This window comes from Achroia grisella, unplaced genomic scaffold (assembly GCF_030625045.1).
Source record: "Achroia grisella isolate CSIRO2021 unplaced genomic scaffold, CSIRO_AGI_Agris_v1 utg642, whole genome shotgun sequence".
Lineage (NCBI taxonomy): Eukaryota > Metazoa > Arthropoda > Insecta > Lepidoptera > Pyralidae > Achroia > Achroia grisella.
The window spans coordinates 2,969,799-2,983,645 of NW_026712979.1; the positions used below are offsets into that span (position 1 = coordinate 2,969,799).

Consider the following 13,847-nt stretch of genomic DNA (forward strand, 5'->3'; position numbering starts at 1 on the left):
GTATGCAGGTATTAATTAGTATCATTACAAGAGATCACATTATATGTACAACTTTATATGTATAGTAAAATCTCAGAGATGTCAGAGTAAGAGCGTAAAGTAGAGAGAGAGATTGAGCCTGCTAGAAAATTCGCAACACATGTACGCTATTGAACGTTTGAGAAAGAAAAAAATAGTACCTATATTGATGTGTCACTTGTTCCTTACCCACAAGTAGCCTTTGCCTGACAATAATCCTAAGACCAATGCATAAATTTCTAGTACATTTACACATAGATAGATTATTGTAGGTCCTGATTTGCTTTTCCACTTCTCCGATATTAAACTTCTAGGCAATTAACAAATTGATTCACGCCTAAGTACGGAAATCTTAATTTTTATGATCGAAAATTTTACGAAAATGCTAAGGTTAATAAAGCCATTGCTTGTACCATTACTGGGAGATATTTAGAAATCTTTTGCCACCCGTCTCGTGTCTCTGAGGATCTAATATGGCCGTGGGATATTTAACAATAGGATAATGAAACAATACATCATAATCAGTAAAGAAGGTACTCAGACACCTTAGTTTAGATATTTTTGATTTTTTAGATTTAGTTAACAATAGAAAATATGACTTAAGTATCAGCTCTGTAGATATTATACCGGCCTGTAAATCTAGCTCAGACGTTGTTTCAATAGTTGATATTGTAGTCGTAAATAAAGTTTGTTTTAATAAAGTTACTTAATATGAAAGGGAATGTAGAAAATGATCGAACAAAATATGAATGGAATGTGTCAAAGAGGAAAACATACATAAAAGAAGAGCAAGCAAAGATACAGCAGTTAAAGGACGATGTACTGGGGAGGCATATTTGGACTGCCATCTGTAGTCGCCCCCTATCGTTAGGTGAAGTTATAAAGACTAGCTGAGCCCAACAGAATTAGAATACTTCGAAAAAAAAAAGACATACTACGTTTGAAGAGGACGATGTATTTTTAAAATAATAACATATAAACAAACCAATAATGATAATTCTAATTTAACTTTTATTGGACTTAAAATTAAATAAAATAGATCCATGACCCTTAACTGTATTATAATACTCATCGACCGTGGCCATTTTAGACTCGTCTGATATTTAAAGATTGTACAAGTAGATCTAGCTAAATAACAAACTAACTACAATAACAGCTTATTATAACATTTTAACATAACATTACATTGTATCTCTCTTCGACATCAATTAACATGTATACTTGACGTAAAGTTTAGCTATTACTTATTTACTTTATTAGTAAGCTCTTTAAAGTTAAAAGTCGATTATAGGAGTGAATAAAAATAACCCTTAAATAACCCCTTCTCTGTCTGCCTTAATCTTTAGTATTAAAGATAATCAAGTACTTAGTGATAGATGAAGAGCATTTAAAATAAAAGATACCATAGACCTATTAATCAGATATTTTTTCCAGTGCTGTCTGTGGCACCTATTATTATAAATGCTCAATAAAAATATATAGCCGTAACCAAATAATGCTAATTTTAGTACAGTGCCATAGTTACAAATTGATAACGGGTTTAGAAGAATAATGAAACGAAAAATATAACTATTTGTCAACTTTCGTTGAATTCAGATAAATGTATTGATTTATCCCAATTCAATGACAAATATTTATTGCTGGTAACTGACAAACACATTACTACTTCGTTTCGGTTGAAAGTTAGGAATCTACCAAATAGTCAGGAATATTACCAAATAGCAAACGTACGACGCGCCGTACAGTGAAATATTACAAATTATATCCGAATAAACACAGAAGTGCTAGAGAATACTCATTTTTATTGAATAAAAAGTACGAAAGAAATCATGTTTTATTTTATTTGAAAACTAGTTTTAAAAACTAAATGTATAATACTATAATAATATATATGCTTATTAAAACCAATTAAATATCATAAAGATATATATACTCGCCAGCACTGTACCTACTATATTCATGCTAGCGTTATTTGGAAGTAAAAATGATTATATTATAAGAGCTATACTAGAAGAAAGATTCAGGCGAGCCATAGCAATTATCTAATCTTAACCTCCATCAAACTTACATGTGCGTTTGTGTAAGATATGTAAATATTTTCAAACAACAAAGATACATTGAGTACATATTATACTTATTTAGAATATATATAACTGAGTTGGAATTGTAGAATGTCCGTGAAATGATAGTTTTCGTCAGTGATATTTCCTATTTAATAATTTACTGAAATACTCGTATAAACTGTTTTTTCTTATATTGCTATGTATTTAAGGTACCAAATTTTTTATATCCTTTTTTGTTAAAATATGTTTTTCATTTCAAAGAACGTGTCAGTCTAACGGTTAAAATTTGTTTTTAATATAAATAAATAGGTTTTAACAAAAATTTTTAACTACATATATGATATGGAGTGTATCAGTTTGATATTGTGTTTTTGGATCAATCAATAAAATATGGTCAATCCTCTCTACCTCTACTGAGACTAAATCTGCGATGAAATTTAAAACCTTTCTTTTTCTCCTGTTTATCTTCTAGGGGTTTACTGTCAACAAGATTATCAGCACTCTTAGCAACTTGTACGCTTTTTCTTCTATTTTTCATTGACTTAACGAGTTTATAGAATTTGCCTTTTTTCTTAGTTGGGTCTTGGGTTAAATCTGGCAGTTCCTCTTCTACTTCTACGCTGAATTCTGATGATATGTCTCCAAGATCTTCAACGCTGTGGCTTTCAATTTCTCTTGTTGACGGCACTACTAGCTTATTTTTAGAGGTGTCCGGTTTCGGTTCCTCCGGAGGAGGCGGTGCGTCAGGGTCTATGCACTGAAAATAAAATTAAACATACACTTTCGACATGAAGCTTTACGTAACGCTAGAAAGAAAGCAATAGGGGCTATAATTTTGTTAAGTCTATTTCGAGGAAGAAAGAGAGATGAAGATGAAGATGTAAGAATTTTAGAAGGCACTCAGAACGTGCTATCTTTGAAGACAAGCAGACGACATTGTAAAATATTCCTCGTATCTATATTCTAAGATTTTAACTATATTTTATTCATGATATAACATCATCAAAAATCTTTATAGAAAAAATTTCACATATAGGTGTAATATTTTTTATAGATTATGATGGAATAATTGATCCGCCTGCACTACGCGCTATTTTAGCTAGGAGGCACTAGTGTAAGATTGTCTACAGAAGGCCCTAATTCAGGGGCGATTTTCAAGCAGTGGTGCGGAGCGATCAAGATCGCCTTTAATTTCCATGTCGCTGAAATCGTTTAGGAGAAGCCTACTATCTAGAGGTGTTTGTGATTGTGATCAGCATATGAAGCATATGAAGAAAGCCTTGAGGCATGAGGATGAAGTTGGATCAATAGCGTATCAATAAATATCTACAATTTATTGAGTTTAAAAAACACCGCGGATTTTTTATGTCGAATTATATTTTTTTAAGTAATTAGGTATTACCAGTTAGGCATTCCACGCTCTTTGAATCGTTTACAAATAATACGATGAATAAATTTAGGTGAAATTGCGACGGAACTTTCTTTTGAAATTCCCAAACGATGAGTTCGAGAGTGTTTGAAAGTTTTCAAAGAATCCGTTACCCTGTTAATGTAATTGGATTTTGTGGAATATAAAGGGTTAGAAATGTTCAAGAAAAATCTTCTGCCTCGAGATAAGATGTTCATGCAAACATAAACAGGTTCTTGAAGAAAATGTCATGAATAATAAAGCTACACATATACAATACAACTTTATTGAGGTTGTATATTTTTACAGTGGCTACCTTTGTCTCATCCATTTCAGCTGCCAAGCAGCTTGCTTCGTAAAGTGTATTTCTATTAAAAGGTATAGAGTCATTGAAGAAGACTAAGCTGACTCTGTTAACACATGTCTGTAGTATATCGTGTCATTTATATTGTTCAAGTATATAAGCGATGCCACTTATAGCTTATAAGTGAACCTTCAGTTTATTTGCCATTCCATTAAATAATAACTACGACTAACTCTTACCCATAACATTGTCCACTGTTACCAAAACCTAACTTGATAAATAGTTACCATGTCAATGTTTATTTCCGGAACAAAAAGTCATCAACTCATCAAAGTTATATCCAGTCAGTCTCTCTCCATACAAAATTATAGTTATTACACGAGGAGCATTTTACCCTTCAAGTTTTATATTCTCCTGACTAAAGCTTTTCTACATCCTTCTTAATGATGTCAAGCAATCCTGCTTGCCTCTAAGATATTACATAACATGACATGATTCTATATATTATGATCCCGCAATCATATATGATTGTCATCTTTTCTTGCAAAAATGTAGCGAGTCGCGCCTACCAGATAAGTAAGTCATATTTGTAACAAAATGGGCATCACGTAAGATATATGCAGAAAAACAACAGCTCAGAAAAATAAATTACTACCATTCATCTGTACCTACGCTAGAAAGATGACATCTGTATACATGTACATCATTTGGAATCGTAACTCCTAAATTTACCACCATGAATTACAAAACAAATTTCTATATTAAAATAGTAACGTAAAGTTTTTACGAGATTTTATAAATTGTTATCAAAGAGTTATAAAAATATTAATATTATTTTGTATAACTTTGATTTCATTACAAAATTAAACATTTCTAAGGGGTATATTAAAAACAGTAGTTATCACTGCGTACATATAAAAAAACATCGTCTACTGGACTATCAACATAGCGCATACGCTTGAAGCTCGAAACTTGACTTTGGACTTAGGTAGGTAAGTATACGCGAAATTCCTGGGAATGGAATATAACTTAAACATATATTTAACAGTAAATGAGATTCCAACGCAAACGTAAACTTGTGTACATAACAAACAACATAATTGCTTTTCCCCAAACCTGTGAATGTAGGTCAAAATGTCTTCAAAAGTTAAAGGCAGTCTCCTAATACTGACTAACTAATTATAACAGTTGTTCAACTGTAAAATCTAAACTGTATAAGCTATTTAACTGTTTTTATAGTGTAATATTTTTAAATATGAATCAGAATGAATGAATGAAGTCATTTTTAGCCTCTTTGCTAAATTTTCTTGAATACTTTGGCTCGTTGTGTTATATTCAAGAGGTCCAGTCCAGAGCTGCAGACGGCTCCATTTCATCATTAAAGATTAACCGTTTGAGTGCCACGCTTTTCATGAATGTGTGCACAAAAAAAAAGCCAAAATTGATTTTAATGTCATTATATAAATTTTCCTGCAAAAAATCTGTATCTTGAACCATTGTCCAATTTTAATCATGTCTTCCCTGCGGAGCGCTAGATGCTAGTCTAGGAGCGCTATTGCGCTCTTAGGAACTCTACCAAGTAAATTAAAAAAAACATACGATCTAACACTAATAAAAAAGTTCTTACATCGGCTAATGAAATCCTATACGATGGCACTTGCTCAGGGTGCCTCCAGGGCTTATGGTAGGGTAGATCTGTCAGAGCCTTCCAACCAGGATATCGCCGTGCTGCAGCATGCAGTTGGTGAACAAGGCGTGGAGCCAGCTGCGCCGTCACCCTGCCAACATTTAAACCATCCACAGACTTAGATACCTAATATATATATATTTTTCTAATTGGAATGATAAACAAGATAATCTTTTAAAGCAAAGCTACTCGTAAAACATTGATTTCAAAAATATAGATGTCCATCAGAATTTTACAAACATTAAATTAATTAGAGAAGATATATTTGAAAATATAATGAGATGGTAGATATGTTCTAGAATGAAGACTGCGTAATGGCAAACGTAGCGTACCTACAATCCCCGCAGCTAAGTAGAGCGACGATAGAGCTAAAGATCGTACCCAGCTTTGCTATATCCAGCAGTTGATGATAATATAGCTATAAAATATATACCCTGAACATGAATAAATATACACATGGTAGTTGTAAACATGCGACATGTAAAAATAATTAGCATTGCCGCCGAGAGCGTGTCTGGAGCAATTAAGGTAGCACAAATTAGAACAATGTTCATATACAAAACTATTATATTTTATTACTCACTCTAGCCGTGTACATTATTTATAAATAACTAGCTATACGTCCCGGCTGCGAACGGGTTTGATAACAATGTAAACAACTGCAAAAGTGTAAGTAATTTTTGTATTCATACCATTTAATCATATTGTATTACTTTTCCATATCTTTTTTTAATATTTTCTTTTATACAGTCCTGACAACTGAACAATCAGAAAATAAACATGTCCAGGCATTATGCATTAATCACAATTGTTGATATGATAAATGATTGAGATTGTTTCTAGTTTTACAAAGTCTATATACCTCACTTTTTATTTGTTAAATCGCACCTTTACAATTGATTTTGAAGTTAGTGCAACTGAGCCGATGACGAATTCCGGTATAAAGAATAGGATATAGTATAATTAAAGGGTATGAAAGAAATACACATATTCATATTGTGATCTCGTCTGGATGTTTTCCAAGTATAATGTACGCATTTCCAAAGGAGAATGTATCGAAGTATTCTATCAGTAATATATACCATATTACTGACCATAACACAGATCTGCTTAGGTAATAGATAGAGCTGTGTGAATCATCCATGATTATTAAAATAATATTTAGGTAACGGTCTATATTTCATAAGAGAGATCGTCAGCTTGCTTCCCATTCAAATAACATTGAATAAACAACCGTTGAAAATAAATAGCTTAATTTCTTGCCATTTTATTTAACAGATTTTATCATTGCCATATTTAATACCATCTACGGAGACGCAGTTACATTTACACTTATACTTGATTTTTACAATTATATAATGCTTACATACAATGAAATAGGCGCGTCATAACATGCAGTGTATGATTTTGCATAGCAAAATAAACAAAAATAAGGATTACAGACTTCATAACAAACTTAATAACTACTACATCGTCACAATTTACAACATCGTATTATTTATCATGTAACATTCTCACCTGTTGACCAACCAAGCTGGTAATGCTCCACGAGGGTCTGATCTGGACACGTAGCCCAGCCAGCTCCCACTAGTGGTCCGTGTGCGCACAACGAAGCCAGTAAGAAGAGACAATGCCCTGTCAATGGGTAAAAGATTTCGTTTAATAAAAAATATTGTGTAATAATGTATTGTGAATTATTTGTCTTAATGTGGAGGTTATAGAGTAAGCGAGAGCTAGTAGAAACTAAAACTTAAAAGTAAACCTTATTCAAATAATCTCAGTAATAACTATTTTAATATATATATATATATTTGTGTAGGTACATCATAATTAATACGGTAAGCAAAATTTCGTACCCTCTTTTACAAAAAAATACGCGAACTATTGAGAATAATATTCGATATATGGCTAGTCATCCATCAAAAACATAAATGTGAAATGATAGCCGAGTTTAATATTATGATATAATACGACAAAAGAGATGAGATCTAAATCTATGGTCTGTCCTGAAATGTATTTATAACAATATAAAATATCATTTCTTCTTATAACTTAGGATAATATACTGTAGCCTAAGGTCTAACTTGGCCAGTTCTCATATACCAATTATTACTTTCGATTGCTAGTTAGTATTAATATTAAAATAGGAACCGACAAGTAACATGTTTATAACTTGCGAAGGCTACAGTATATTTCGTATATGAAAAAGCCAAGTTAGACCTTAGGCTACAGTATATTATCCTAAGTTATAAGAAGAAATGATATTTTATATTGTTATAAATACATTTCAGGACAGACCATTGAACTTGGCACCCATTTAGATCTCATCTCTTTTGTCATCAACAATCAAGGCATATATCATAATATTAAAATCATTTCACATTTATGTTTTTGATGGGATATCATACTTTTTGTACATAAATTATACTAGGTACATATTTATAACTAAATTTATACCAAATTATTTTTGATAAATTACTGTATTTTCGTATATTTACGGGGTATAATTGTCTTTTTTTTGTGTTATTTTCTATATTTTCTTGTAACTTTTAAATGTTGAAGTCCAAAGCCAATTCAGTATCAGGAATTTTTGGGCAAATCGGGGCGGTATAACGTCCACAGATGGTTGTACTCTACAATAGAGCTCTCGTGACTTGGATCTAAACTGTTAAGACGTACCCCATCTAAGGTTTTAACTCTGGAGAGTCCAACGTAAACCTGCCCTTTATTAAATATGGAGGAGCCTATGTTGAGAAGAGGACTGCCAAAACTAAGGCCTTGTGATTTGTGGATAGTAATAGCATATGTTAAGGAAATACGGAATTGTTCTCTTTCAACATATACATTATTTAATATCTGAAACTTCGTATTGACTGTTATCAAATTGACTGTTATCTATTGAATTCTCAAGAAAACAATTTGTTACCAATGAGTTCTCATTCTCGAGTTAACTATACATTCCTACTTATAACTATACTAAAATTGTTATTAATTTTTGGTTTAAACTATTGTCTATACCATACGTATTTACTAAGATAATGTAATAATAATATAACCACAAATATATAAGTATAATTTAAGAAAGCTATAAATTTCGTAGCATAAATCGCAACCTTATAGGTTAGATATCGAGAAACAAAACATTGAGACATATGAGGGCGGCTGCCATTCGCTCGGACAGGTTCGCGTCAACGTTTTATCGCACCGCTCCCACACGGCGCCGCCGCGGCGCCCTATACCGAAATGTCTATTATTTAATAATTATTTATAAAAATAATGATTTTACACTATCGATGTGCGCTAAATATTGAAATAATAATTAATACCAAATCTCAGTTAATAACATAATAAATACGAAATTCGACTATATAGTTATAAGTACGAGTATATTTTAGACAGAATCTAAATTATACTAGTGTTTATCGCTCAATGCAATATTTGAAGTTTGCTAGTTATCGACACTGATTGAAGGGGTCAACGTAAATTGGTAATGATCGACGTTTTCATACAATATTACTTTCCGTCCAGTACAAGATGAAATTTTTCGCCAGGGATCAATGTCAATTGGATATATCGACGTTTTCATAGAATTTTAGTCTTCGTCCATATATATATAATCAATTAAATGAAAAATTGTAGTAAAATGATAACAATTTCAGTTTCAGATTTTTGCCTTTATATTCACCTAATTACCTATATGCATGCCAAATTTGAACTTCCTAGGTCATCTGGAAGTGGGTTATAATTTTGATCTATAGTTAATAGTGATAAAAATGACGATTTTTGGACATTAATATCTAAATAACCGTTTGAGATAGGTTTATGAACACACATATTTATCTCGCAAGTCTCAATATATGAACCAAATTTGACAGGTTTGTGTGATAGAGTTTTTGAGTTATGAGGGGGTCAAAAGTGGCTCCAAATGGTTCGTGTAAATATACACACGGTGCTGCAAGCCAGTTTACTTGAAACTCGGCTTGACACGCTGCCGCGTGTCTAGATATAGAAAGTTCATCAATGCCTTGCCGTTATCCCATTATTTGGGGTAATAGGTATATAGAATCGTTAAATTATGCCATATCTTTGACACACAGCTAAAGATGATAAGATGAACATGGAGTCAAGATAACCCATCGTGACCAAATCACAAGGAATTTAGTGTTTATGGTGGATTGTGTGGAGTGGACTGTTGAACCCATTTCCGGCAATATACCATATATTGCCAGAAATGGGTTCAACAGTCCACATTACTAACAGTGCCCTTCCACCCTATAAGAGATGGATGGATTTTTAAAGCAGTTTTATATTTTAAAGAGAGAGGTGGATTCTGACTCTAAACAAATGTTTCCCAACCTTTTTGTGTCATGCCCCGCCTTATAGACAAAATAATATCAGGTCAGCCGGTAACCGAGTATGGCGAAATTAACTGCTATAGTTTGTAAGATAAGATCATATAGATCTCATGGAGGTCGACCTGACATGGTATCTGTCTGTCCCTGTTTCCCACCCTTAATACAAATACTTTGTTTGTCTATACTTTCCTAATAAAATTACCTACTCATCAAGGTACTTCATATTACAGTAAATAAGTAACTAACATCACATCATGAATTTCACAATGAGATTATGAAACACAAAATAAACCTAATTTCCTTTACATTGTTCTCCAAATATTTGAAATGCTTAGAAGTCAAAAGTCCATTTATCATCCTTTGTGTCACCTAACAGAAACCCCTCGTCCGCTACAGAAAGGTTTTGTTTTCAAATTGGCCAGATTGCTACACCATAAACCCGTGTTTTAATCTATTAAATATATATAAACTATAATTTTATATAGTAATAAACTAGTAACCCGCCTTGACTTCACTCGAGTGTTCATATATACATGAGTTTTGTATATGTTTTAATGTTAGATCGATGCATTATTTATGGCTGATTCTGATTACATATAGAGGGGCGATTGCTTGTAATAGGGGCACAATGTCTCATTGCTAGCAATGAGCCCAGTAAGGTTGACTTCCACTTGGACGGGGTTCCAGAAGAATCATAGTTCCAATGATTTCTATGAGCTGAGAGGAGTGTCTTCAGGTTTTTAACCGGTGGTAGTCTATAACCACAGGTCTTTATGGATGGATTTTACTGATATAAAAGAGCGCTCTACAACCCATTTTGGTTAATTTCTGGTGAAGTCACCAGTATAATAATTAATTTACCACGATGGTTTCCAGGGAGAAAAACGTGGAGGTTAACCTGACGTGGTCGATTGCTAGGAAAGGAGTCATTATTCTACTACTCCCATTTACCCCTTACCATACCACTCTTACCACCATATGCATATTATCCACTAAGACTAAGAATAGCATTTCAAAAGAAATTTGCATCAAAATCAGCCTATGTAGCATTAAAATAGACTTGTGTAAGACATTAATTACTTAAAATTAAGGTACTTGCCCTTAGCTCAAACGTAGCCAATAAAAGATAATTACTACCGGCAGAGAAAACACACTGCGGGGCGCTTGGAAACTGCTATAACACTATTTTACGACTCCCGATTTGGTCAATAAATCGAAATTTATACTTAAACACGCCGACAATTTTCATTGAAACATCAACCACTTTATGGCAATTCAATTAAATTCATTGGCCATTACAGCAAATGCCATAAAACTTGATAGATATTAAAAGAAAATTACAACGAATAGGAAATTATCCAGAACGATATCATGTTACTTTATTGCAGTCTCTGTGACCCAGTAAAATATATTTGCAAAATCACACATTTTCTTATTCACAACCTTATATAAATAGAAATGGGGTGGTGAGGTAATTATGTAGTTTAGGGTACAGTGGAACTGGCATGTTCTTTTAGTTTGTACAAAAGTCCCTAAATATCAAAGAAATAAAAAAAGCATAAAATTATATTTTTAGATACCCGCCACTTGGTTGCATTGAAATTATCATTTAGTAAATAAAATATCAAAAATACAAGTAGCTAAAGTTTTTCCTTATAACATTAGCTATCAACAAGTGAAAGTCCTGGCAAAATTGATCCAATTATTTTAGAGATTATCAAAAACAAACAGACAGATAAAGGTTTTTTAAATTATTCTTATAATTCTTAAATATGCCTTCATGTGCAGTTAGTGAAAATCTGGGAATTTGAAATACAAATAGATAGTTTAATTTTATTTATTTGTATGTATGGATTAAAATTTTGGTTACAGAATAGAAACGAACACCAATCTATAGATTTGATTCGATTACGTCTCACGCAAAAGGACCCTCCACCCTCCCCTATTTTAATCTACGATCGACAAACTGTGACATTTTAAGACAACTTATTGTAAACATGTACAATCATATTTCAAAAGAATACGAGCTGAGTTTCTTCTCAGTTCTTCTCATCTCGAAATCATACCGAATCTATTTGACATATCATAAGAGTCTGAATAGACCTACATGAAGATATTTTGAATTTGAATTTGAAACTAATAATAATAATAGTTGAAATGCCAAAATATGTGACGTCACATTAGGGAGTCTCATAAATGTGTCCAACGGTGACAAGAACAGGCTGAAGGATCTAAATATCACAATATTCCTGTGACGTGATTAATAGGTGATCCCTTGATACGACCTGACCAGAGATATTTGGATTTTCAAAGCAGTCTCAACCTTTAAGAAAGAGAGGTATTTATCTCGATACGCAAGAAGTGTGCCTATTTTAATTTTTGAATGACCCTTTATAACAGATATATATGGGTTTTCAAAGCAAGCCTTACCTTTAAGAGAGAGAGAGAGAGAGAGAGCTGTCTCTGCTCTCCCGCCTACGAGTAAATCTAAACGAAAGCACTTTTCCGTTATAAGAGAATTAGCTTATCTCGTTCACTGTCGACGCAGAGCCTACAAGATTAATAACGTCATACGTACGTCATAAGACGCCACTTGACACTAATAAGCGAAATGTGGTTAGAAAAGATAAAGTAGTAAGCCGAGGCCGAATTCATTGAATACTAATGATTCCGTATATAAGTATAATAATATAAAAGTCGCCATCTACTTGTTTGCCAAATTGTCTATAAAAATGGTATATCCTAAATCAAATCATACAGCGTTTCACTAAGTATATGAAAGTACATACGGTACCTACATCAAAAAAATATTTTTAAATCTTTGCCTGTCTGTTTGTTTGTTAATGCTAATCTCACAACAAAAATGAAGACCAGCCGTTACCCACGACTTGGTCCGCGTAAAACTAAAATAAATACAATTTCTAAAATAAAAGCAGCCTAAGTTGTTCCTTATAATATTAGCTAAAGTTTTGTCAAAATTGGTCCAGCCGTTTCGGAGATAAACAAGAACAGACATACATCCCTGTATATCTGAATCGTATTATTACTATTCATTATTAGAGTTAAGATAGATTATTTAAGGTATTCTTTTTTATATGAGGTGCAATTATTACAATTTTGTATTTTGTATTTAAAGTACAATTGACTTAAATAAACATCTGAAAATAAAGAACAACATTATAAGCAATGCAATTGAGTAACTAAGGAAACTTCGTTAAAATACTTTTAGTGAATTAGTATTTTTAAAATACACAAAAATTGGAGGAGTATGTAATAAAGTAACCAAGTTCTACCTTAAAATAAATTAGATGGAACAGGAAATTCAGTTTCCCCAACATATTCCAATCATATAACCCAAATATTGCTTAAACCAATTTCGAAACAAATACTCTACTCGATTCGGAGCATGGCTCGCTACGGAAATGAGATTTCTTGCCATACATCATAGTCACTGAGGTTAAGAAAATGTAATCCTTATAAAACAGGGAATTATATGTCAAACGTTAGTATAAGAATTGAGAAAATTTTTAATATTTATAATATTGAATGGTAATAAATTCGAATGATGGTAAATTCATTGTGGTAATATTATGTTTCTAAATAAATATTGTTAACACTACATGAAATAAATGGCATTTTCATAACTTCAAATTTAATTACATATACCTTACGTCAAAATAGTTAAGATAAGAAATAAGTCTCTAAACTCTTTTGTTTAATGTGAAATATTTTTTCATCCTGGCGTTTAGTATACGAAACAGTTATTATGTATTCACACTGTGGTTTTAAATAATGCTTTGTTTTAATCTGAAAAGTTATATTTTTACTGGGTACAAACCACTGGAACGCAGAACTGTCACCCACGCTTCATATTTATTTATTGAAATTTCAATGCACAAATACACAAATAAAGATGCACATAGCGGACTTCAATGATTTCATTGATCTTAATTTACTGTACAAAAAATGCCCAAACAAACAAAACAGCACTAATACTCTATAATATACACAT

The 13,847-nt window shown here is 32.3% G+C and overlaps 1 protein-coding gene across 1 annotated transcript in view; it reads right to left on the reverse strand.

Annotated features, from left to right (window-relative positions):
- Positions 1 to 1,229: 1,229 nt before the first annotated feature.
- LOC131849444 (START domain-containing protein 10-like) overlaps positions 1,230 to 13,847 on the reverse strand; it is a 46,298-nt gene continuing 33,680 nt past the window's right edge. Inside the window, exons 4-6 of the mRNA XM_059199523.1 lie at positions 6,999 to 7,115; positions 5,421 to 5,571; positions 1,230 to 2,838 (exon numbers count right to left, since the gene is read on the reverse strand). Of these exons, the coding sequence (XP_059055506.1) occupies positions 2,476 to 2,838; positions 5,421 to 5,571; positions 6,999 to 7,115 (631 nt within the window). The 3' untranslated portion in view covers positions 1,230 to 2,475. The remainder of the gene's footprint in view (positions 2,839 to 5,420; positions 5,572 to 6,998; positions 7,116 to 13,847) is intronic.